This window comes from Zeus faber (assembly GCF_960531495.2).
Source record: "Zeus faber genome assembly, chromosome: 13".
Lineage (NCBI taxonomy): Eukaryota > Metazoa > Chordata > Actinopteri > Zeiformes > Zeidae > Zeus > Zeus faber.
This window is the reverse complement of record NC_137198.1, coordinates 22,779,202-22,806,119: the sequence shown is the minus strand read 5'-3', so window position 1 is coordinate 22,806,119 and position 26,918 is coordinate 22,779,202. Positions and strand designations below refer to the sequence as shown.

Genomic DNA, 26,918 nt, shown 5'->3' with positions numbered 1-26,918 from the left:
ACTTCCCAGAGACGAAGCTTGGACTTTTATAACTTCGATGATGATGTCACAAAGCGCCCAGCTCCTCAAACGAGTTAAGTCACGCCGCTGTTCTTCAATTTCTGGTGTTTGAGAGACTTCGAGCCCGAAAATTGCCAAGAAAATCAATAATAAGAAAAATCTGAGCAAAAACAAAAGGATTATTATTAATAATAAATAATAATATTATGAATACAAATAATAATAATTATTATAATTATAAAGAATGACAGACAGAAATACATAACAATGAATAGGAACTGCATTAATAAATAATAATAATAATAATAATAATAATAATAATAATAACAAAACAGATATATACATAAATAATGGTAATAATCAAAGAAAATACAACCTACAAAGACATCGATGGATATGAAAATGATGGAAGATATGGAAATTCCTTCTCTGATTTCAGGATGTTGCAGGAAGAGACGGCAGGTAAATGGAAATACGTCGACGTGGAAGTCGGATGATTGACCCGAGCAATCCCTCGAAAGTAACAACTCGCAATCTGTTCTGTGCAGTTCTGTTCCGGTTGGACCTGAGATTGTGCACACACTGTAACCGCAGCTCCAAAGTGGGGACGTTATTTCCGAATGTTTTATCTGATTATGTCTCGGGATTGTTGCTGAAATTTCAAGCGCGGGGGGAAACTTTTGCTTTTAAAAAGGCGCCGTTGTGTGTCGCGTTTTGCTCAAATTCGCATTAAACAAGAAGTGATGAGAAAGCGTGGCAATTTTGCCTGTTAGCATCCAGACACACACAGACGTGCGCACACACACACACTCACACACACCTCCCACCCCCTTCCAAATTATCTCCTGTTTGATTGCTTTGCCTCTATCAAGGTGAGCGATTAGACCAGTCCTCCTGCGAAGCTCTGGAAGTCGTCCTCAAATCGCTTTGCTTTGATTTCATCAATCTCCAGGCGGCCCGGCTGGAGGAAAATGTGAGTTTTATGAGCCAAAAACTTTCTCCCCCTTTCCTCCTTTTCTCCCCGCTCTCAATCTTCCCCCCTCCACTTCAACACCGTTTCATATTCAGGGCACTTGCTTCTTTCTCTTCCACTATCAGATTAGGGTGCTTCGAACCCCCGCCACCTCCTCCTCCTCCTCATCTTCCTCCTCCTCCTCCATCATACCGTGCCTGGCACTTTTTCAAGGCCTTTACTTTTTTTTACTTTCTCTTTCTTCTCTTCCAGGGAGCGTCGTCCCTGTTGGACATGATTCTGTACTACGAGTCCACGGCCCACCTCGACCTGTCGGATTGCAGAGGCGTGGGGGCGTCGGGCTGGAGAGCCCTTGCCCATTTAGTGAAGCAGGTTGGCTCACACAGCAGGAATATACATTTTTTTCCGGGTCTTTGGGGTTTTCTACGTTGGGAACGTTGTACGTTTTGCAAAGTACAGTTTGCTAGGTGTAAACTTGGAATAAAGATCTGCATATTTGGGTACGACATAGCCTGGGAACCAGACAAACCTTCCAGCTCATGTTTCATTTGCTCTGGCAGAATACGTCTAGCCACCCTCCTATTCAAACACATTTCCACCCAACCTTTCCAGGGTTGGGCCAATCGCAACCGTTTATCTAATATGGGGCGGGTTTGAGATGGCTACCGCTGATGTGGAGGGTTTGTTAAATCCGCTATCATGACAGTAATGAACACACTGGATGGGCATTATTTTTAAAGAGAAGAACAAACAACTGCACTCAGAGCTTTTGTTGATAAGACAGATGTGTTTGCCGTACCTCCGACAGGATTTAGTAAAAGTTAAACTCAGCAACTCACTCGTTCAGCGCTCAGTCACACGTTTCATTGCTCTGATTGGCTGTAGCTCTATCCAATGCTCTGATTGGTTGTAGCTCTATCCAATGCTCTGATTGGTTGTAGCTCTTTCCAATGCTCTGATTGGTTGCAGTTCTATCCAATTGCGTTCAGAGACATTTTGGTCTGCGCCCGTTGGTGACGCCCCCTGGAAATCGAAATTGAATGAGAGATTCCAGACTAATCCGCATTTGTAATAGTAATAGCAATAGTAGGAATTTACGTAAAATTACAGACAATTGAATATTTTACTGCGATGAACACGCTCAGATGGACCCATCACTGACACGTAATACAGCTGACTGAGGAGAATATTGGGGTTGACGACCCCAAGTCTGCGGGGGCTCCACACATCAATGGACAAAATTAGTCCACGTGGAAAAAATCAATATATGCAACAAAAACCAAACCAATAAACCCAAACATACCTCCTAAGAAGATGGCATTAGAATGGATAATTGATGAGCCATGAGATGAAATCGGCCAAGGTCCTGCAGGGGTCCTAATTCTTTCCTTAAGTTGTACAGGAAAGTTGTACCCAAGAAAATGTTGCTCAGAAAATTCCCCTCACCATTCACCTTAAACCAAATTTTGTGTTCAACAAAAGTCTTTGGAGCTCTTTGGAATGTCTGTTGTATTCGCTTTTTTAGTCAGTTTCATCAAGCTCAAAATTTTCCATCTTGCCAAGAAAGCCATTCTATGCATTCTGTTTGCAGGAATCCTTTTATCTCAAAACGGAGCGAGCATGTATACAGTCTTGGCAGGGAAGTCCATCCCCGCGTCGGGTGCAAGTACAAAGACAAGACGACGGAAAATGTCAGCGAGACAGCGTGGCTTGTGTTAGCACAATCAGCCAGGACTCCAAACAGCCAGGGTAGATGGCTGTCTAATATACGAGTCCATATGCTGCTAATAGAGCCCGCGATGGGACACAGAGTGCTCCACTTTTAAGATGGAGAAATTCACTCCGGGGAAGGTATCGCAATTTGACGCAGCAGGCTTTGATGAGAGACGGATGGAAGGGAAGCGTCACCTTCGCCATGGCCGAGGTTTGAAAATGGGCCAGAATGTGACGGAATCCAAAGAGGAGCAAAAAGGAAGGGATGGGTGGAGACTCTGCAGGTCTGTTTTTTCTTTCTTTCTTTCTTTCTTTCTTTCTTTCTTACTTTCAGTCGACCCATGAGATAGAGAAGTAAAGCATGGTTTCCCTTCTCTTCACCCTGGCCAAGGTTTGTCCAGAATTGGATAGGATCCAAAGGGGGGCGTGGCAGAAGGGATGGGAGAAGGCTATGTCCTTCTGCTTCCTTTCTTTCTTTCTTCTTTTCTGTCTTTCTTTCTTTCTTTCTTTCTTTCTTTCTTTCTTATCACGGTCTATACATGAGAGGGAGAAGTGAAGGATGGTGTCCCTTCCCTTTGTCCCCACTCTTCCTGTAAAGTCGGGTGGAAGCGTTTGATAACCAGCAAAGGATGAGAGAGAGAGAGAGAGAGAGAGAGAGAGAGAGAGAGAGAGAGAGCGAGAGCCAGACCAGTCCTGGGGCTGCAACTGTCAAACCTTTACACTCCCAAAAAAGAAAGAACAAACCTTGCTCCCGGCCACTTCCAGCCATTCCTCACCTCTTTCTCTCTCCGGAGCTGCTATTTTCTTTTTTTTTTGCCAGTCTAATTCTTTTGCCTTCTGGACAGGTTGCGGAAGGGTTTGATCCAAGAACACGAGGGCTGGAAGCCCGGTAGCCCCACGGCTGACTGCTGTCTCTTCTTGGCTCAGAAGCACTCCTCTTTCATGTCCGTCCTTCTGGCCAGTCCATCTCTCCGACGCTTCTCGGAGAAATGGTTGACCAGAAGGCCTTGCAGTGTTGAGTTTTGACGAACACGGCCATCCGCGCCTCGTCAAAGGGGATCTAATATGCTTTTCCTTATTTTCTGTCATATATACGAGGTTAGAATGTGGGATGTTCATATTAGACGCGGCCAAAGTGTCAAATAATGAGGTAAACTAATAACAAAGGTGCAGTGCGTCGCCGTGTCCCCCCTCACAAGCTTGAAGCACGGCAACAAAAGTCGGATCAAACTTTCAAGATTGGCCTTGTAGATCTAATATGAGCGAAGATTCAGCAACTGGATTGCTTATTTCTCGCCTCATATTGGTTCAGAAACAGATTTTGGTGGACTGATTAGGTGAAATCAGTGAAGGTTACGGAGTAAATACAACGAAAACCAGAAGTCACGCTCAAACCCCATTGGCTCACAGACCCCGGGGCCTCGGGAGGGTGGCTCCTCCCACTTTAACAGCCTGTTTTGGAACAAGAGGGTTATAGAGGCATGTTAGAGTGGCTCGAATGCATAATCTGAGTGGTATTTTCATGTTTTGGGGACATCAGAGACCTATGTTAACCTGTGTAAAAAGGAGCATAATGGATCCCCTTTAATGACTCTCCACAAATGATATTATTGTACACGGTACATGCTTGATGTGCCATACTTGCCAACCTTCCGAGATCTCAGACAAATGGAGATTTTCCCAACCCAACCAGGGGAGAGCGTTGGTGGACTTTGATTCCTTGACTCTGGAGACTTTTGATGGATGAAAATCACAAAATAACAAGCCGACAGTAAATGTATTGTCTCCATGTCAAACACAGCTACCCAAGTGTGATTCAACAAAAATCCATCATATGTAGGCCTATGTGTAATTTTTTATGACAATTCATCAATCGGCCTTCTTAGTCCAATCAATTTTCAAATGTTGGAAATGTCCCATTTAGGAGCTGAGGAGATAGATAGATAGATTCTAAAATGTGTGGTATGTTTGTGTGTGTGTGTGTGTGTTTGTGTGTGTGTGTGTGTGTGTATATCAGAGTGTGTGTCTGACCAGGCTCGATGTGTGTAACGTGTCCATGGTGAACTACCCGTCCCAGTCCCTGTCCAAAGCCCTGCAGACCAGCCGCCACCTGGCCATCCTGCACCTCGACAACACACAGCTCAGTGGCACGCCCCTCTTCTCACTGGGTAGCCACACACACACACACACACACACACACACACACACACATACACACACACATACACACACACACACGCTCCAAGGTTCATCCCATACAGCTGAAGTATAAAGTCCAGCCAATGAATTCAACCTTCATATGGCGACGGTTTTTTTGGCATATCTTGTTGCTATGAAGTTGGCAAAAAAAAGAATGGGTCGGCGTCAATTCTATGTGTGTCCGTCTCAAAGTAAATGCGTTCCAGTGTGTGTGACGTTTTGATGTTTTTGTTGTTTAGCCTACCATCCATATGTTCACTGTATGTATGTTCTTATATGGATGACGTGTCGAGAAATTCAAATATGCTGCTTACGTGGAAAAAATAAAGAGCACTGATTGCAATAGGTCTACAGGATTATACTAGTTATACGAACATGTATCCCTTAATATCATACCTGATGGTCACTTATGAACTGAGGCCAACCTGCCGGTCACTGCAGCTTGTACTCCCCATTGAGAACTGTTTGTTCTCTTAGAAGGTATGGAGCCACTTCACAGTTGTAGTCCCGAAGGCGAACAAGTTTTTGGCTTGAAGGCGATATGGCACGATATAGGCGATAAAATAAAAGAACAGTTTTACTATTAAAATGTAGGAGAGGGGATGTTGACATGAAGGAATGAAGATTATCAAACACTGACTTTTGATTTTCATCATCTTTAAGTTGGTCTCTGATCCTACTGGTCCATACAGGTAAACCTGTTCCGCAGCCAGCCAGCAGAGGGCCACAGTGAGCGTTGCAACCGCCTACATACTGTATATGGCCTCTCTTCCACACACACCACACACCAGTCCTACGCCCCCCCGTTATGTGTTCAATATGTATTTGTATGGATGTCCGTGGCATGCCCTGCGGCCAGCAGGACCAGATGCCACAGGAGCGAAGCAGCAGATTTTGGCCCCCTGACCCTCGCAGCGGGCCTGGACCCGGATTAGAGGGCCTAATCTCTCGCCTGTCACTTTACACACCATCGCACACATCCACACAGGCACTGGCGGCCAGGGACAGCACACACACACACACACACACACAGAGACACACGCACACACACACAAAAAAACACACAAAAACACTCACGCTGAACATAAACATAAATGACTAAAATGTAAATACACACAACTCTCTGTTTCTTTGGTGGATATTGTTTACAAAGAAACATAATTGAATACACACAGTTGCGTAGTTACATGTTCAAATGACAGTACTCTGTGTGTCTGTATAAAAAAATGCCATTAAATAATCTCGCCGTCTCATAAATGCATACCAGAGAGATCTTCGATTAGATATTGAAACTTAAATACAATAAGCATTCTGGAGCATTGCATGTTGTTATCCAGGTGCCAATAGATATTAGACATGCAGAAGCCATACTCATGAAAACAACAGCCTAGAAAAGGTTCTCCTGGCACTTGCTCTTAACAATCAACATCAGAAACGTGCCTTCAAGAGAGCACTGACGTTGTTATCACATTGAACCGTTACAGCAGAAATGCAATTGCATTGTCGCATAGGTTATGAGGACATGTACCGTGTCGTTGAGTATACCATGACACGGCCACGTAAAGAGCAAACCATCAGACTAGAGGGAAACTTTAAGCAAGCAAAGGATTTAAGGCAGAGTTGTTGGCAGTTCTCTTGAAATGAAAGAATCGGTAGCAGTTCCGCATTCTCTCCCATACTGTATCTACAGTCAATGGTCGAGTTCCAAACTCCAGCTCAATTTGCTGGGTTGGTACGTGTTTGCAGTTGGCTTAGCGCCACCGCAGCCTTGAGGACTCTGGGACTCTTCACATCCCCAGCACCGCGATGGTGAAATGAACTTCCCGCTACTGTCAAGACGGCAGCGAAGTTACTGTACCCCCGTTCTCGCAGTCAGAGTCTGAAGAGCGAATTCCTTGGGGGTTCTCCGAGAATTTCTCTTCCACCTTTGCTGACAATGACTGCGGTGTTACATCTTGAGAAAGCGACTATTGATAAAAGGTTCGACCACAACTGACCAATGTCCTTATCCTCAACCACTGTTGATGAGAGCATTTGCTCAATGACGTAATGTAATTACCACCGCATTGTATTTCAAATTCACCACTTTTGCTTTGCCATTTCCCACGTAAAGAACATATGCAAGGAAGTGCCATGTGGGGATCCGAGGACACTGGCTACAGTGTTGTGTCTATTCCCTATGACCTTGATCGATCGGTCGGACGGTGTTTTATCTCCGAGCCGTATCCGTGGCGACGGAGGTGTCCCTCTCGTGGGGACAGCGGGGGGTCGGCAGGGGGGTGGACATGCGGGGGCGGGGGAGGGGGGCGGCGGCGGGGGGCGTGGGGGGTGTAATGACCTGCAAATGAGTCCCATCTACACGGAGGCACACGCACACACATAAAGATTTACCGGATTTAAAGGGTACGGGAGCATGACTGGCGGGCGCACTCGCAGACGAACACACACCAACGAAGGGGGTCAGGGATGCAGTGTACAAGGACACACACACACACACACACACACACACACACACACAAACACTCACACAGGGGGTAATTCATAGAGTCAGCTGGGGAAGAGAGAAAGAGAAATTGAAGAGAGTGCCAAGGTTAAACCAGGCGGTGCCGATCAGCCGGCAACATATTTACCTCAAACAGATGACGGCCCAAGCCAGCAAGCAAGGAAACACAACAGACCCCGGGAGTTTCTCACCCAGCTTCACGTAAAGACAGGTTACTCAGGAGGTAGAGCTGGTTGTCTAGTAATCTAAAGGTTGCTGGTTTGATCACAGGCTCCCCCTGCAACATGCTGTAGTGTCCTTGAGCAAGACACTTAACCCCTAATTGCTCCTGATGGCTGTGTCCATCAGGAGGAAGAATTTATTTTCACTATAACCTAAAGGAAATTCAACATGACAGCCATACCTATCAAAAGTATCTGTTGGTGAATGGCAAATGAAGGATCCAATTAGGGTTCAGTTCTAGTTTTTCATGTCAAACACCCTCAAATATTTTAGACCCCCATATCATGAGAAGATGTCCCATCATCGTCTCCCCCTTTTTTAATTTAGAGTATAAATCGGGCGTATCGGAACCATACCATACCCAAATGACAATATTGACTATCCCAGGCCTGGCGTGCTGTCCTGCTTCTCCAAGCCAGGACTCCATTACCCTCCCCAAGTTTCCCTTAATATCCCCTTTATGTTTTTTTAGGGATACAGCATGCTCTCCGACCGCCCTCGCCCCTTACCTCCACCCCCCCCACAGATCCCATCTCCCATCTCCTATCTCCCAATCCCCGGTCCCCCAGCACCCTCCCCTTCCCTTCCCCGCGGGAGGTCCCAGCTGCGGATCATTGCCTTCGATCGGAGGGGCCCCTGATTGCCGGGGCGGGCGCGGGTGGGCGAGCGTGGTGGAGTCGTCCGGATCAATCCCACCGATTCCGCCGTTTGGCTCCCACTGTGCCTGATGACAATGTTGGCATTCCACATGCAGCCCCGAAAAGGGCCTGATCAAATCTGCGGCATCGATTCCGATGTGGTGGGGGGATAGAGGGGGGACAAGCAAGTGCCCAGGCAAAATGGACACATGTGCACACAGTACAGTACACAAGTAAATACATACGGCCAAACAACAATAATTCCCATTTGAGCACCAAATAAACACCTCAGTACACTTCATCTCTCTGTTGATTTTCATGCTCTCTGTTCCTTCGTCATTACCATTGCAATGATTTCACCCAAAGCAATGTACAATAAATGCATCTGTCTTTAGTGGAAAGTCGGCTGAGGAGTGGAACCGATTTGACATTGCAGTCATCATCTTCAGTCCGGCCTTCGATAACAAGTGACATTAGCGGAGTCACAGTTACATTTCTTTTGCTCGATTTTTTTTCCACTCGGCCCACGAACACTCCCGGCGTCAAAGGGCACGATGGAGGTTGCAGCAACTTTATATTTTCTTAGAGGAAAGTCCATTTAAATGTCTTAATGGCGGCCAGGGGAGCATGACTTGATGGGTGATCGAGCAAGACAAAGACAATTAGTTGTTGTAAAATGTTGTGTTTTTGGAATGGCCAAGTCGAAGCACTTAGGGACTGATCAACAGTTACCGGAGATGTTTGATCGAAGTCATTGCTGCTCAAGACGGTCACATAAGTTGCTGAAAGCAAAGTTTTAACAAACTTTCCATCAACACCCGTATACTGTTGTGTTCAGTGCCCGAGTTCACTCCGTCTCCAAGCAGTCTGCTGCAGTGCTGCAAGCCCCGTGTTTGACAGCCGAGTAGTCGGCGGTCCTTTTTGTTTTTATTTCACAAACTATTAGGTGTATCGCACCTCAGGTACATATGTGCGTAGTTGCTAATTGACCCCCGCTGATATCCGTTTAACATCCAACTTTTCTAAATTGATTGTTATTATCGGAGAGAAATTGCCTTCTCGTAACGTTAAAGATCAATTAGACACAATTACAACCCACTGAAAGGTTTCACGAGCTGCCGTCGATGATTCATTGCAAATAAACACGAACACCCTCATCGATATAAATAATGGACAAAGTCATTCCAATGTCATCCCTAAGCTTTGTTGCCCCCACCCCCACCCCACCCCACACACACATTTTTCCTACTTTGCGCTGCTCTGTAGTCGGTGCGCTGAAGTCCAATCGGGCATTGCAGGAACTGGTTCTTTCCAACAACCAGCTCAACAGCTACCAGGACGCCATGCAGCTGGGAGACCTCCTCAGATTCAACAGCACGCTACAGACCCTGGAGCTCAGCAACAACCTTTTGGCGGACACTGGTAAGGCTACAGTTTGATGGGCTCTACCGTTGAAAATTTTACTTTCAGCCCTTCTTTCCAGTCAGCACACACATTGTACATGACTCCAGAGCAGTTTCCTGATGACAGCTCACTTTTGAATGTAAAAATATCCATCTTGAGTTTCCGTTTTGGGAAAATTCTCATGAGATGACGAGACACCTACCTTAAAATTGTCTCCTCCTCTCTCTGGCAACTACGTAAATAGTTATTTTTTTGTCAAAGGTATTTAAATTTGGTCATTGTCATTTCATTTTGACTGTCCATATTGACATTGGTTTGTCCGGTTTGTCAAAATTCACTGCGGCCGCCTTTCACAAGCCTGGTCTTTGCAATCTTGCGGGAAAAGCAGCGGACCCCGCTGCCAACAATGGCAACGGCATATAGAGGAACACATACAAATGCATTCAATGGCTGGTTCTTAGAAAGCTCCAGCTAAAAAAAAAGTATAAAACATTGGCTTTTTTTATGTGATCCAGGCTTGGAGGACCTGTGTGAGGGTCTGAGGTGGCAGAGGATGGGTCTTAAGGTCCTACTCCTGAGAAACAACCACTTCAGTGCCAGCGGCACGCTCCATCTGGCCAAGGCTCTGGTAAACATACATAAGCATCATCCCCATTACAGCAGGTGTTGGCAAACTTTGTTTATGCAAAGTAGAATAATATTTTGGCCTGGGACTCAGCAAATATACGGTATTTGTCGAATAAATCAAGTGATAAGGACATGAAAAAATGGGGTTGTTCAGTTTCCATTACAGGGATATTCATCATTCTATTGTTCTTCTTCTTATATCACATGCCTGATGTAATCAATGTAGAAATTCTGAAATAGACAGAAAATATTGAAAATTTGGCCTTTTGTACTGCAGTTGTCCTGTGATGATTCCACACAAAACTAAACAAAAGGCCTGCCTGTAACTTGGCTTCTCCCTCCCTTGCCGCTCAGAAAACTGGAAATAGTCCTATGCCATTGTAGAGACAGTATTTTGGACAGTACCATTTCAAAGTTGGTCTGACAAGACTGTAAATATGCACGTCAGTTTTGACGATACACACTGCGGCTGAGAAATATCCTTTTACCTATTTCATCATGTAGATGAACAAAGCCTACAGTACACATCCATAGGGCCAAGGCTCAAGCTAAGTCCTGGATTGGTCAAATAATAGCCTAGTTGTGATGCAAGACTTGCAGCGATTCATTCGTAGCGAACCCTAATCTTTTAAATGGATCAGATCAGCCAACTCTTGTGACTCTCGTTTGTCCCTCACCGAAGTCCTCCTCGCTCACTGTGCATTGACGCAATTGACTCGTCAAGAACCGAATCTCAAAATGTCTATCCTCGTTTCTGTGGGCATTCCATTGAATCAGTTCTGTTTTCCGAATTAGATAATGCGGTTTTGGTTTTTTTTGTTTTGTTTTTTTCAAATGCCAATACCTGCTTTCCACTACTTCCGGGACACCAAAAATAAGCAAAGCTTCATGGCTTCACTCACAGCCCCGTTCCGCCTCTGCACAATCTGCTGTGAGCTCCCTAATAACATGCATTCCTTCCGCCTGATTGGCAGCGTAAACTGCACCTTCCTGTCATGTGAGTGGTGATTGGGGGAAGTCAAAAGGCTAGAAATTAAGGGTGCCTGCCTTTGGGGAATGACACGCACAGGCGAACGCGAGGGCGCACGCATGCACGCACACACACGCACACACACACACACACACACGCACGCGCACAGATACACACTCGGCCCCTTCTCCTCCCGGCGCTCCCAAAAAGAGGAATGGTTTGATTAAATAATAGATGTGTGTTAAGGAGAGGGGGGCTCATGCCGACTGCCAGTCACGGGGATAAGTAGACGTCCTCGCAGGCCATAATGATGATAATTAGGCCCACGGCTAGTCGTGTCAAATATGATGACGGGGAGAGCTGTTATTAACCTTGATGCTTGGTGTATCTGTTCTTCCTTGCCGTCCTCCAGCCTTGTTGTTTTGCCTCTCAAGAAAAGAGAGAGAGAGAGAGAGAGAGCGGCATGGGGCCAATTGTGGGCAGGTTAGCCTCGGTTGAACATATTGACGATAGCCCGGTCCATAACGACGGCATACCATAACCATAGTGATGAAATGTCCGGCTCTTTTTTGGGGATTGGGTTCTTGTCGAAGGACCCAGTAAAAAGGACTTGTTCAATTTTCCGACTCGTTTTTGTTTGATTCTGTCGATGTAACGCACGGTGAGCGAGGGAGGATTTTCAGTTAATGGGCGAGAGTCAGATGAGTCAGTTCAGCTCTGAGCTGAGAGTGGAATGCAAAATACGTCTGAATCAGTCACATTCAATATGAATTACGTCAAACGCCTTGACCTTTTTTTTCCCACATTAATTAAATCCTCAGTAATTATTTTCAGTTCGATTTCGAAGATTCACATTCGCTCTTTCGCTCACACACACTCGCTCTTTTCTCTCTTGCTCCCCCTGTCACTGAATGGAAACTTATGGAGATGTGTCTGGCAGCAGTTACCGAACCGGGAATCCAAATGAACAAATGACTCTTTTGCCGGAGTGACTCAAGACTCCTCAGTCATTTGAAACATTTGCCACAAACAAATTGTTCACAACAAATGAATCATTTGCTACAAACGAATAATTTGCGACAAACCATACATTCACTACAAATAAATTGGTCTCACCCGCGGTGATTTTCCCCTCCCCGCTTGGAGTAGTGATGATGATTCATTGTTTATAGATCAAAACATGGTAAGATGGTTCTCCAAATAGGGAGATTGGTGGCGGTCTTTTACAACAAAAAAGCAGTCTCTCGTCATCCCACAGGTCGTCCACGGGACGGGATAATTGCAAGCAGTTCTTGATGATTAATAAAGAGTGGCATTGCAGGTTGAGAATTTGAACAAATGAATTGTTCCCAACAAAATTCTTTCTCTATAAACCAGTTATTCGCAACAAACAAGTGATTTGCTTCAAATGAATCGTTTGCCACAAACAACATCGTTTGCGAGTCTTGCATCACTACCTAACCGTTGAGTTTTGGATGAAGTTACGCCCATGCCATTTTCTTTAAGTAACATAAACATACAGGAGCCTAGCCTTTTTCTTTCCAACACCAATATGTAATTTGCATCCAGCTGTTTTTGCTTTTGCTGTTGTTGTCCTTTTTGTTTCTTTTGCATTTTATTTTGGTTCCTCCGGAAACTCTCTTCTGGCTTTGGGCCTCCCGGTTGATTTTTTAACGTTTGACAGTCTTCAACCATGCCTGACTCTTGCTCTCTCTCTCTCTGTCTCTCTCTCTCTCGCACACACACGTTCAGGCACTCAGTCGCCTCTTTAATTGCCTGGTATTATCCCCCGTGCTTAGCCATCGGAGATGTGTCACGCTCTTCCTCCCTCCCCCTCCTCCCCCCTCCCTCCAGCTTCTTCGCTGGGAAGTAAAACAAAAAAGAAGAAGATAAGAGAAGAAAGAAATGAAGAGTTTCCAGTCGCCCAAATGGAGACGGTGCCACGACTCCGTGCTCAGCAGGGGGTGCTACGTAAATTAGCTCCCGAATAACTCATAATCTTCAGAGCAGTGACCGTAGAGGCTTGATGAGAGTGGTGAAGGGTGTTTTGGGGTGTCGGGAGGCTATGGGGGTTCTTGGGGGTGGCGGAGTGGCTGGTGGGGCGTCTTTGGGGGGTTGGCTTTGCGTGGTAGGTTCCACTCCACGCCACCGGTGCAACACCCGCTCCGCCCACCCTCCATGCGCACGCTCCCAGACGCCCACGGATTTTTACACGGCGGCTAATCAGGCTGCCGCGCTAATGTGGCCCCAGAGAGTCGGAACACAAGTTGTTGAGCGTTTAACACGAGATGAAACGTTTCAAAGGAAGAGCTCTGGGAATCCAAGGGCCTCCTCATCTCCAGACAGCCACTAGGGCACTCAAAGGGGCTTCTTTCTTTCTGAAGTGAAAGTGTCCAAATGAACTACTAACCATCAAAGTATGGATCTAAATATTTCCTTTACCCATTATCCATCACTACATCATTGTGCTTGCTTTCTTGAGTAGGATAAGCCAGGATCATGACTTTATGACGGGTCTCGTGTGCCTTGAACCATTTTGTTGTCTTTTGCCAGCCTACGCTAAAGACTCTGGAGGTGTTGGACTTGGGGGACAACTGCCTTGAGAACGAAGGCGTCCAGACCTTGAAGGAACCTCTGATGATGAACCGCTCGCTGCTGCACCTCGGCCTGGCTCACTGCCACGTCACATGTGAAGGTAGAACGACGCGTTGAAATGGTGAAAAAGTCGCAGAAGTTACAGTTACTTACTGGGGCCGTCAAACGATTAAAACGATCCATCGCATTGTGTTTGCATCAATTGCATCATTGTTTAATTTAACTCACATTTCACCCTAAAGAAAGATTTTTTTTCTATTTGAAGAGCAAGACATTGATTTATAATGTAGCCATGCCAAGCCCCTGATTTGATTATTTTGAACAGTAGGAGCCTATATGAACAAATGATGATATCACAAGTGTGTAAAATAATACACAATTTTCAATTTCCATTAGTTAAAAAAAACTAATTATGCAATTGCAGTTTAAGCGCCTCATTTAAAGTCAGGGACAACTAGTTTTATAAGATGTTAGCCAAATCCACTTGAGAAGCCTTCAAACCTGAAACTGAAGCCGCTCATTTCTCTGATCTGCAAAATTGACTCAAGATTCAAGATGTTTATTTATCACATACATACAGTATACATACAAGCATACACATATGTAGTAAAATGTCATTGCAGCACACCCGGAGATTATGCACAATAAGTACTAAGACACAATAGCTAACTAATTAACTAACTAACTAAACTAACTGAACTAACTGATTCCTAAAACGTAATGCAGTTAGTAAATAGAGTAAAATAAGAGTAAAAAGATAATATTTAGTAGGAATACAAAATAGAAATTAATTATTATGTATAGACAGTAGTGACATGTGAATAAAGTAAGGTAGTGTGGGTTAAGATATACAGTACAGTTTTACAACAGTACAGCACAGCAACAGTAACAATACAGAATGCAGTACAGTATGCTACATACAGTACAGAAGGCACAGTCCTTATGACTTGCTGGAAGAAACTCCGTATGAGTCTCTCTGTTCTCAGCGTTCGACTGAACGCACCACCCTCTGCACGGCCCTGTCCTGGGCAGTACAGTTCCCAAACCAGGCAGTGATGTTGCCTGTCAGGATGCTCTCCACTGCTCCAGAGTAGAAGGACTTGAGGATCCTCACCGAGACCCTGAATTTCTTCACCTGCCTGAGGTGGTAAAGACGCTGCCTTGCCTTTCTCACCAGTGTCTGAATGTAAAGTCCATGTTAAGTCCTCCGTGATGTGGACTCCCAGGTACTTCAAGCTGCTCACCCTGTCGATAGAAGTCCCATTAATGCGCAATGGCGCGTGCATCCTCGGTTGTAATCCCCTCCTGAAGTCCACAATCAGCTCCTTAATTTTGCTGACGTTCAGGAGGAGGCTGTTGTCCTGGCACCAGCGTGACAGGTCAGCCACCTCCTAGCGGTAGGCCTTCTCGTCATATCGGTGATCAGGTCCACCACGGTGGTGTCGTCAGCAAACTTGATGATGGTGGTAGAGCTGGACCTGGCCACACAGTCATGTGTGTACAGTAGTGGGCTGAGGACACAGCCCTTGGGGGGATCCTGTGTTCAGGGTGAGGGTGCTGGATGTGTCCCTCCCCACCCTAACCACCTGTGGCCTGGCTGTGAGGAAGTCCGGGACCCAGGCACACAGCAGAGAGTTCAGTCTTAGCTCCCGCATCATCATAGACAGTCTAGTGGGGACAATGGTGTTGAAAGCTGAACTGTAGTAAATAAAGAGAAATCTCACATAGCCCCCTTTCCTGCCATCCAGGTGCCTGAGCATGGTGTGCAGTATCTGGTAGACCGCGTCGTCTGTGGATCTGTTTGGCCGGTATGCGAACTGCAGCGGGTCAATGGTGCGGCGGGGGGAGGCACAGATGTAGGCCTTAATCAGTCTCTTGAAGCTCGAACTGGACCTGGCCACACAGTCATGTGTGTACAGGGAGTACAGTAACGGGCTGAGCACGCAACCCTGGGTGGATCCTATGTTCAGGGTGAGGGTACTGGACTTGTGCCTCCCAACCCTAACCACCTGGGGCCTGGTTCTGAGGAAGTCCAGGATCCGGGCACACAGCGGAGTACAGTCGGATCGCTCATTAAGGACACAACACTCGGACATTCTGAGCAGCGGCTCCACGAAGAAGCACTGAAGATGAACCCAGGATCTCCCGTTTACCACACTCCGTTTAAATGCTCCTCACCTCCATTAGCTATCTAAACTTTCCCCTTCAATACGATCCCGATGGAACTACCATTTAGAAGTTAAAAAACAAAACCAACTTTAGTGCAATAATTTAGCCCCTTAGCATCATCACTATCAACAAACTGATACTATCAACATCACCAAACAAAAAATGGAATGATTTGGCCTTGAACCAGTGCCTGCAAAATTTCCTCAATGAAGAAATTAAAATGACCTCATGTACACTCTCCAGGCTGGGCGCAATTGAAGCTAAACATGTCAAAGAAGCAAGTTTTTCATTTCGATTTTATTTTACTCGTCAATTTAATTAATTCCACCAGATAATAACTCTCGATTGCAACCCAAGGTGCAAATGAAAGAGTTACTTTATCAAGGGTAAAACTCTGACCAAACAAAGTAGACATGAACAAAAACGTAAAATAAGTATTTCTAGTTTTGTTGGCATCAGCCTTATTAATGTAATTTGAGTGAGGATCAGATAACATTTTGTTTATCCCCGGGGGAAAATTCAGGTAGATAATAGATAGATAATGGAAAAATGTGACGGTAGTAACTGTACACAATGAAATATGACAATATTCACAAACCTAAATGATAAACGTAATAATAAGCAATAAAATATAACAATAGTAACTGGGGTGAATTTATATAGCACCTTCCTAGTCATACGACTCAAAGCGCTTTACAGTGCATACCTTACATTCACACATACATTGCCAGCTAACAAGAGCAGTTAGGGGTTAAGTGTCTTGCTCAAGGGCACTACAGCGCGCTACAAGGAGGAGCCGGGGAACAAACCATCAATCAGCCGATCACCAGACGACCTTCTCTACCGCCTGAGCTACTACCCCCTAGAATAAAGAAAAAAGAAGTAATCCAAAAAAACTAAAACGAAAAAACGTGTCATATACAATAACTTCTGAAAATCTAGCTGCAGGCAGAAATACGTGGGGTCTAGGGTAGTCAGCCCTTTGTTAAAGTTCAATGGACGGATGTGCTTTGGCTCTCGGTTTGTTTGTTGCGCGTGGTGTGGCAATTCTGTGAATCAATAGAAAACTGCCTTCACAATAATAATATATTTTATAAACCCATAAATAAATAAACTAAGGAAAGTGCTTTAACTGACTTCAATTGTAGAGGATATATAATGAAATGAATTGTGTGGAGCGGGCTGCATCAAAAACACAAAAAGTAATTGAAAACACTATCTACAATAAATACATGTTCCTTGTACTAGGTAATTGGTTGTGGTTATTGTTACCAGCAATCATAGTTCCTTCCATCAAAACATCATCTGGGTCACTTGTTGTCCATGTCAAAACATTTTGGGTCTTGCTCTTAAATACTGCTGTCAAACTGATAGCTGCACACTACTTGTTCTGGCAGTTTGCAAACCGTGCACCCTAATGAAATGAGCCTCTTTACACTGAGATGTGTGAAGAATCAACAGCTTTATTTAAAGGAACTTCATCTGTATTAAATGTTGTCAGGGATTTTGCAGCAATTGTTGTAGGCGTTTTTCCTTCCTTGTCCTTTGTGAGTTTTTTGCAGTCCTTACTTTAGAGTTTTGTCCACAGTTTTCAGAATGTACTTTAGTCTTTATTTCTTAGCAGCACGTTCTGCACATCGTTTCTTTGCTGCCTTGGAATATGGACTCCTCTGAGGCATCTGGACTCAAAAACACAAAAGGAATGAAATATTTCAAAACACATACACGATAAATACATAATGCTTATGTTATGTTCTTGCAGTTATTGTTACCAGTAATTATAATTTAATTAGTTTGTATACACTGGTATCTCTGGAATGTCTATATATTACATTTACATTTACATTTAGTCATTTATCAGACGCTTTTATCCAAAGCGACTTACAATTGTTCAAACACCGACGGACGCAGCCATCAGGAGCAATTAGGGGTTAAGTGTCTTGCTCAAGGACACTACAGCATGCTAGCAGGAGGAGCCTGGGATCCAACCAGCAACCTTTGGATCACTAGACCACCAGCTCTACCTCCTGAGCTACCATCCCCATTCTAACAGTGATGTTATTGTTTTTTATTTGTAGAACTTATTCTAGTGCATGTCAGTTGTCCCCAGACGCGTTTGTATTTACAACGTTTAATACACTGTGCTTTGTTTCATCAATTGTCTTCTGGTAAAATAATACCTGTCACTTTGTAACTTCATATGGTTAAGAGTTTGTATTTTTATCTCTAGTCAAAATCCAATGGCAACTATATCTGTGCTCAACAGTATCTTGGTAAGATTTGGGTTACTGACACGTCATCTGTGTACTCCATCAATTTGCGCATGTGCACAGCGACTTCTTCGTTGTAGAATACGTCTATGTGTGCCGCACTTGCGCATGCGCGCTGTGTGTGGCGCTGTCTTGCTGAGGTTTGTGATTGTTGATCACAAACTCCATCTACAATACTGAACCCATCTGGATGAAACTCGAACGGCAGCATGTTGGAACTGCCCTGAATACACATCTTATTAAGATTGTCTGGGGGTTCGCCGGATCCATGACATCCATGAAGTTCTGATGTCACTCCCATCTGCATGTGCCGCCATTACTACACTGCAATGCTATCATGTGACCTGTGCGAGCTGTCATTGCGCACGTGTGCGCGTTGCAGTGATGATCATAAAATACAGTTTTTTACTCAATTATTCCACAATAATGCACCGATCTGGAACAAACTTGGACAAGGACATTTCGGAACTGCCCCGAATACACACTTAATTCATCTTGTCTGTGAGTGCGGTGGATCCATGACATCCATAGACTACTGACATCAGTTTTTCATTAACAATAGCAATAGGTCTCCTGCCCCTTTAGGGCGAGACTCATAATAAACCCGACAATGACCAGGAAAGATGAACCTAGAGATGTTAAAAATAGGGTAATGTACCTATGACAAAGCAAAATGAAATATAAGCCTAAATATATTGTCAAAAAACAATAGAAAAATAAACCTTAAAACCCGTTTCTGTTAGAGCAGCAAAAACAGTGCAAGACAAGAAAGATAAGAGGTAAGATGAAATAAAAAATAATATACGTATGTACTCATCTATCAACAACGTTAGCATCTAACTAGCGGCTTACTAGCATGGTTAGGCTTAGCCCCATATGGACAGATGGCAGTAGTAGTAAGTATACGTAATATATTACAGCAGTGTAGCAATAATAATCAGAGCCCTAGCCACCTGGATTTAGTAATGTGAAGATGCAGAAGACAATATAAGAAAGAAGATAAATCCTAAATCCCACTTTTCCCTGCCCCCCCCTGCATGGCAAAACGTTGGAGCCTTTAACAATCAGTTTAAATATAGTATTTCAGTATCACTTCACACATCCCTCCGCAAAACAAAGAAAAGGAAGAAAAGTGGAAGCTCATTACGTATTATTTAGTACGACGAACGGATCATATCCAAATAAACAAAAGGAGTCGAACGGAAAAAACATGGTGTCATCAACGTATCTGGTTCGTATGAAATTCTTTAGCTAAGGACACAGGGACGATCCCTCCAAACACTATTTAAAGAAAGTTATGTGCTCAATTGACCATATTGAAACGTCATGGATATTTTCCTTTTGAACTTTGTCCTAAGTGCAACTTTTTTCCGTTGCCGGTGGCTTTCACTTTACACAGCAACCTTGAAAAGCTCAAAAAGCTTATTATTCATTGTTGTAAAAATACTATATAAACCTAGTAAACCCTCAGTGGTTCAAAAAACTATTTACAGGAATCTTATTGAATTTGTTTATTGTATATTGATTATTGTTGTTGTTTTTATGTATATGTATTATTATTGCGCTACATAAACACATCAATGTTGTTGTTTTTCTTTGATTGTGAAAATAGTGGGGGGGGGGGGAGTATATATTTATATTTAGTATAAGTATTTCTGTCCATTCATACTTGAAGAATTTTTTTTGGTACTTCCTGTTTACTTTATGTCCTAATTTAAAGTACAGCTTCAGTATCTTAGCCCTTAATATGCTTTAAATGTTATGTAAATACACAATATATATGAAAGATATATTGAAACATTAACCTAACTTAACTGTACCTATATACAGTATTCTTGGAGTGTACCATTTTGTAATATATTGGAACTCATCCCAAGTCCAACTTTCTAACCTCATAAGTACAACTCAAGCGCTATCAAATCAACATATATTTAGTATATTCATTCTGAATACATAAAAAGTATGCTAAGTATACCATGTATGATATTACATTTCACTGCATATATGTATGAAAGTATCTATATGTATGTGACGAATGAACCTCTTGAATCTTGAATCTTGAGATAAGACACTTATTTATTCTACTTTTCCTCTTGGGTCATAGTTATGCATTGGGGATTTAGGTCATCTGTATTTATGTAAAATAATACAATAAACAAAACAGACATTACACTAAACTCAGAATGCAGAGCCCCCTGATTCCTTTAAGACAATATTTCCAAGGCAGTCGTCTTTCACCATAACTGGATATAATAAGCCTTTGTAAATACAGCGATATCCTATTGAAATTCTTAAAAACAAGCACATGTGACCCACAAAGGAGTAGAATTGGGCTTTAGGGCGTGTTGAATCATGGTTGGGTCTCTCGCGCAGGTGGCGTGGCCCTGGCCGAGTTCCTGGCCGAGAGCCGTCAGATCCGGCATCTGGACCTGCGGGGGAACGAGGTGAGGACTGGAGGCCTGATGGCTCTGGCGCTGGCCCTGAGGATCAACCGCTCTGTGGACACCCTGGACCTGGACACCACACCCAAACAGGAAGAGGTCAGTTCCTGCGACATGCAGATTGTAGGGTCAGAGATGTAGCCACATGCAGCCCTGGATCCATCCTGCCTGGTTTCTCCCTTTTAACGGTTCAGGCTGCTGGTGTGAGAAGAAGATACTCTTTATTAATTCTCTGTGAGGAATTAGTCCTCTTCGTTTTACCCAATCCTCGATATCTTGGAGCAGTGGGCTGCCTTGTAGCAGTGTCTGGGGACCAACTCCAGCTCTTGACCGAGGCCTTGGTCAGGGGTCTAACACTAATGTGCAGGGGTTTAGGGTGGGAGGAAACCTGGAAAACCGGCAGAAACCCACATGAACATTGGGAGAACATGCAAACTAAAAATGCAGTCGGATTCAAACCCATGCACAACCTTCTTGCAGTGGGGAACAAGCGCTTACCACTGAGCCACCATGCCCCAATGGTGTGGGGAATGTTTTCTTGGCACAAATAAGGATCTTAATACCAATTAAGCATGGTTTAGGTGCCATATCCTACTGAGTATTGTTGCTGACCATGGGCATCCCTTCATGGCCACAGTCTAAGTCTAAGAGGCAAAGAGGGGGTTGCAGGGGACCCCTGATGACCCCGGGGTCCCCTGCATCCCGTGCACACGGAAACCCGGTTAATCGGAGAAGCGCAACACATCCACGTAACAGGGTTGGGACCCTGGGTTGTACTTTGAGTTTTAAGGTTTATGTGAAGTGACTATCAAACATTTAAATAGTATGAGTAAATCTATAATTTATATATATATATATATATATATATATATATATATATATATATATATATATATATATATATATATATATAGTACATCTATTATTTATATTTTTACTTAAGAAATTCCAGTTCTCATTGAATCTGACACACTGACTCTCGCTGAAACAATGTAGAAATGATGACAGTTGATTTAATATATTTTACTCTACGAAGTTCCAGGTCACTGCACGGGGAAGGCCATGGCCTGTGGAGCTGTCCATGGTTCTGAGGTTCGAGGCCATCTGTGGTTCAATGCCAGTTTTGACCTCTTTATAACTTTTAGCTGTGTTTCCGATACATCTATATATATCATTATAGCACCGTTGTCAGTGTTTGTAATGCCTTTTTGGTGCCAAGAATTATTCAAACTTTCTTTTGGAGTGTGTTTTGAAAACCACCATGGACTGCTGCACATTCCACTGTCTTCGGATGCTGTGACATAACAATAATTGTAATAATAATGTCAAAATATAATTTACAGATCACTGGAAAGTCTTGTTGTGATACGCTTTATAAATGCGCTTCAGTTGTACCAGCTCCATGAAGATGATCACACAGCGGAGCCTTTTTTTTTTTTTGGTCTCATGCAGTTACCACCAGCTCTCTGCAAACAGTAATAGTGTCACTCTAGTGGCTATTAGCGCCGGTCTTTGTGAATTGGACACAATTTGCAACGCGGCTCACTTTCATAGAAGGAAATCCAATTTTGACCAAATGTATGAATAATACCAAATTTTTTTGTGGCAGTGCAGTTAGCGGTGGATTTCACCTTTGCAGGTGCTTTGTGAATAAGACACTCTCTTTTCCTGTTATTTGCACCGGTTTAGCGGGAGCAAAAGCCGCACAATCGCTTTGTCAATTCGCCCCTAAGTCTTCTAACGCTACTTCCAACGGCACACAATGCACCATGGCACAAAGCACCGCATCATCTGAAGCTGCTTCCATCAACATGACCATGAGTTCAGTGGACCCCCATGGCCTCCAACAGTCTCCTGATCGCCATCAAATTGATAAAGTACACGCGCAGCCCACAAAGTCAACATAGACCAGGATCTCCAAGGAATGTTTCCAGGACCTTTGTTAAATCCATGCCTTGATGAATCCAGGCCGTTCTTTGGACAAACAGGGCCGTCATACCCAGTCCTAGAAATGTCTTCAATACAGCCTGGCCCACACTGCAAGATTTGAAAAATCTTAACAGATCTTGAAGATGTGAGAGACCCCACACATAACGACATATCATGATGACTTTAACCGTTTTGTTCCTGTAGTGTGTGGAGAGCAACGATTCCCCACAGCACCACACGCTACCAGATCCCATTCACCAATCAGCCAACCAGAGTCCTAATCTCTACACAGAGGTGCGGCGCCGCCCGATCACCGCGGGTGTCCCGGCTCTCAAAACCGGAAATTTCACGCCATCAAACGTGACTTTAGAGGAAACAATCGTGGCGGGCGACGGGCTAGAACAAGTGTTTTTTATTTCCGCTATTGATTACAGAAAATCCAAAAGGAAAAAAGAAAAAAACAATGGATGAAGTCACGCAGGCGGCGGGAACATGGCCTGTACATGTTGCAGCTTTATGCTTTGCAGCGTTGGCCGCTATGGCGTTCATAACGTCTTCCGTTTCAGTCAGCTTGGCTCCCGGTCGGCTCTCGGTCTTTCCCACGTGGCGATCCACGGCCCGCGTCCTGTGGGTTGTACCCGCACGACAGGATATCGGGTTTTAAATATTGAGCACGTTTAATACTTGCGATTTGCAATGGGTGCCACCAGGACGGACTTGCGAGCAGATCGGGGGGAGTAAAAAACACTCGTAACACACCTCACAGCACAGGGTAATCCGGCACGATATTCTTTAGAAACATTGAAAAATCTGGACTTCGGCTTTATTATGTTCTAGTGTGTCACCCCGAGGTAGTTAAAATACATAAAAAACCTTATTTTTTCAATCAGGGGTCGTCAGGACCTCTTCCACGGTGATAACGCTGTTTTCATCGCTGTTTGCACGGCGTGGAATGCGTTCATTCCGAAAAGGTTTCTCTCTCTCTCTCTCTTCATTTATTTATCCCTTCTCACATTTTGGCTGGTAATGTTGTGGAATCGCCCGCATTTCAACGGCCGTCAAAGCTTTAATAGATATCATCCCTCTAATTAAAAATGAAAGGCTAGTAAAAACAACCCCCCCGCCCCACCCTCTATCTCTCTCTCTTGCTCTCTAACATTTTGGTCTTTTTTTTTTTTTTTTTTACCGAGTCGGCAACGGTCGCAGATTTGTCACCGGGAGACGCCAATAAGTTATTTCTCATCTTTTATTTTCTTCTTGTAAATGATTATTATTATTTTTTGTTTTTCTGAGTGTGTGTGTGTGTGTGTGTGTGTGGGTGTGTCTCTGTGTGTGTGTGTGTGTGTGTGTGCGCGCGTGTCATTTGTCGCAAGCAAGGGTTTTTTTTCTCCGCTAAAAAAAAGGGGGGGGGGGGGCCCGAGGAAAACGATGCCATAACTTTAATACATGCCCCTGCTGGATTCACAAAATAATTACCCGCACTTGCCATCTGTTTGTCATGATTTTATCTGGGCTAAAAGTTATTTGCATATTAAAGCATTAATTAAAATCTCCCAGGAACGGGACGCTTACTTTAAAATTAACTCTGAAGGCGATCCATGTGCGCCGCCTCAAGTTGTTCGATTTAGATTCAGATTGATTTTATTTTATTTTATTTTATTTATTTTTATTTTTTTCTTTGCGCTTTGGTTTGTTTTGTTCTGTTCTGGTGGTCTGCCTGTTGTCTCCATGCTGTGGCTGTGATTTCTATATTAAGACGCCTCCTCCTCCTCCTTCTTCTCCTCCTTCTCCTTCTTCCTCCCTTTTCTCCCCCCTTCTCGCTCTTCTTGTTCTTCTCCTTTTTCCTTCTTCCCCTCCTTCCCGTGCATGAAAGCGTCCCCCTTTTTCTTTCTCCTTCTCCTCCTCCGCATCCTCCTTTTGCCTCCTCCTTCTCCTCTTCTCCTCTTCATTCTCCCAATCTCCTTCTCCATGGTCTTCTTCTCGTCTTCCTCCTCCTTCTCCTCCTTTTCCTTATTCTCCTCCTTTTTCCCTCTCCTCTTCCTTTCCCCTCGTTTCCTTTTAATCCTCCTGCTGCTCTTTTTTTTTTCTTCTCCTCCTATTTCCTTCTCTTCTTTTTCCTTTTTCTCTTCATTTTTCTCCTCCTTCTCCCTTTTCCTCCTTCTTCTCCTGTTTTTTTCCTTTTTCTCCTTCTCTTTCTGCTCCTCCTTTTTCCTTCTTATCCTCCACCCTTTCCCCCCTCCTTTCTCCTTCTCCTCCTGCTTCGGCTCCTTTTCCCTTCTTCTTCTTCTTTTTCCATACCTCCTTTTTTTCCTACTTCTCCCTTTTCCTTCTTCTTCTCCTCCTTCTCCGTCTCCTCCTCTTCCCTTTTTCTCCGCCTTTTTCCCAGTCGGGGAAGCCTCCGTATCGGCGGTGACTTTACGGGAAGCATCAAATCTTGCCGCCGCCACCGAGACATGTGAATATCATTTCATCCCCCTCTCCTCCCCCCTTTTGTCGGGAGTTAGCGTGGCGTGGGCGTTCTAAGGGAATGGTAATAAGGGAGTTTGCTTTTTTTTTTTTTCCTGTCCCTTCCTTTCCTTAAAGCTCCGTCAGGTTTGGGAGTCACACAGCTGGGATTTGTCTTTGGCGCGGCAAATATCCAGGTGGGAGGGAGGGGGGGAGGGTGCGACGGCAGTATTAAGAAAAAAGCGAAATCTTTTCCATCCGCGAAACAGCGGGGGGTCCAGGGTGGAGGGAGGAGGGGGGGGGGGGGGTCCCGAGTCTCCCCCTTCCTCCCCCCATTTCCCCAGGTCGCCGGGGGAAACGTGGAAGATTTCACATTCTTACCGAGGGGGAAAATAAGTGTGTGGGTATGCATGCAAGGGAGTCTGGGGGGAGGATGGGGGTGTGAGGGGACGGGGGGAGTCCAACATGTCTGTCAACATCCGTACAAGGGAGTGTATGTTCATACATGCGCAGATTATCGCCATGCGCGCGTGCGTTTGTGTGGTTTACGACGAGGTGGGGGGCCATTGCCGATGTGCATATTTACAAGGCGTACGAAAAAAATGTGGGGGGGTGGAAGGGTGGAAAGGACAGCAAATCTGGGTTCTCTCTCGTCTTTGTCGGTTGCCACGCAGCTCTGTTTGATCGCTGGCCTGTTTTTCCGTTAATTATTAAGTATTTACGCATCATGCGGATGCGTATTCATCCGGTGGAAATGAAACTAGAAAAAAAAGGCCGAGTTCCCCCTTTACACATCCTCGTCCTCCAAGAATCGTCATCTCCCCCTTCTCTTAAGACGAGCTGGGCTCTACAGAATACACTACGTTCTTGCGTATTTACCTGTTCACCGTTAGGGCAGATTTCCTTGCGTCCCGCTGGCAAAATCTGCTTTGTGTCGGGACAGCTGAAGTAAGTAAAGGGAGATGAGATGTTTAAAGAAGTATGTACGCTAAGTGTCGTACAACGCTCCTCAACTGTGCTCTTGACCTCGATGTACAGTAAATCACCACTGGCTTGGTAAGTTAAAGAGCTTTGAAGTTTGAGTTTGAAATGGCCCATGGAGGATGATCCTAAAAGGGTTCTATAGTCAAATCTGGGCTTTCAGTTATGGATAATGGGACAAGTTTAGCAAAGCAAGTTTAGTAAAACAGTCCCAATAGTCCCAAAATAGTCCCATTTTAAAATGGTTTTGTAAGTCTCAACTGGTCTCAATTCATCATCATTTGAAATGTTTCTTCAAGACCTTGAAACATAAATATGACATAAATTCCAAATTCATTGAAAGATATGATCCTCTTTCACATTCAAAAGTTAGGAACTCTAACTAAAAGTCCCTTTTTAATCAAATATGGCATATCACTTGTCAATAGAGGGACTATTCACAAACATCAATTATGAAGGCGTACGGTTGGGGTTTGCTTCTAGCTTCTATCTTGCTGCTTTGTGTCCAGTCCAGAGTTAGGACTTTTATTGATTTTATTACTTTTATTTATTTCATCCAAGGAAAGAACACCTTGAATGGAGTACTTTGAGCACACCATTCGAGAGTGAACAGATTTGTATTTCTGAAGTAACATAAACCAAGCAGGAGGTCTTCAGATGCATATTTTCGGCACCTGTCAATGAATGTCCCATGCAGGTTTATCAAAACAGGACGGCGTGGTGAAAGGTGGGGCTTTCAGTTATCGATAATTGTACTATTTTACAATGAGTACAGTGAGTTACTTTGAGTGAACTGACTTTTTTTACAGTCTCAATTGAGCAAATTTTTTTCTTACATT

At 44.2% G+C, this 26,918-nt stretch overlaps 1 protein-coding gene across 1 annotated transcript; it reads left to right on the top strand.

Moving 5' to 3' along the window:
* Positions 1–440: 440 nt before the first annotated feature.
* LOC307238911 (protein phosphatase 1 regulatory subunit 37) lies at positions 441–25,066 on the top strand (the record flags this gene model as incomplete). Its single annotated transcript, XM_080012065.1, has 10 exons — positions 441–462; positions 873–973; positions 1,226–1,345; positions 4,704–4,854; positions 9,515–9,670; positions 10,168–10,280; positions 13,803–13,944; positions 20,657–20,823; positions 22,858–22,947; positions 25,040–25,066. 10 exons carry the CDS (start codon positions 441–443, stop codon positions 25,064–25,066), a joined length of 1,089 nt encoding a protein of 362 aa, XP_079868191.1.
* Positions 25,067–26,918: the final 1,852 nt, after the last annotated feature.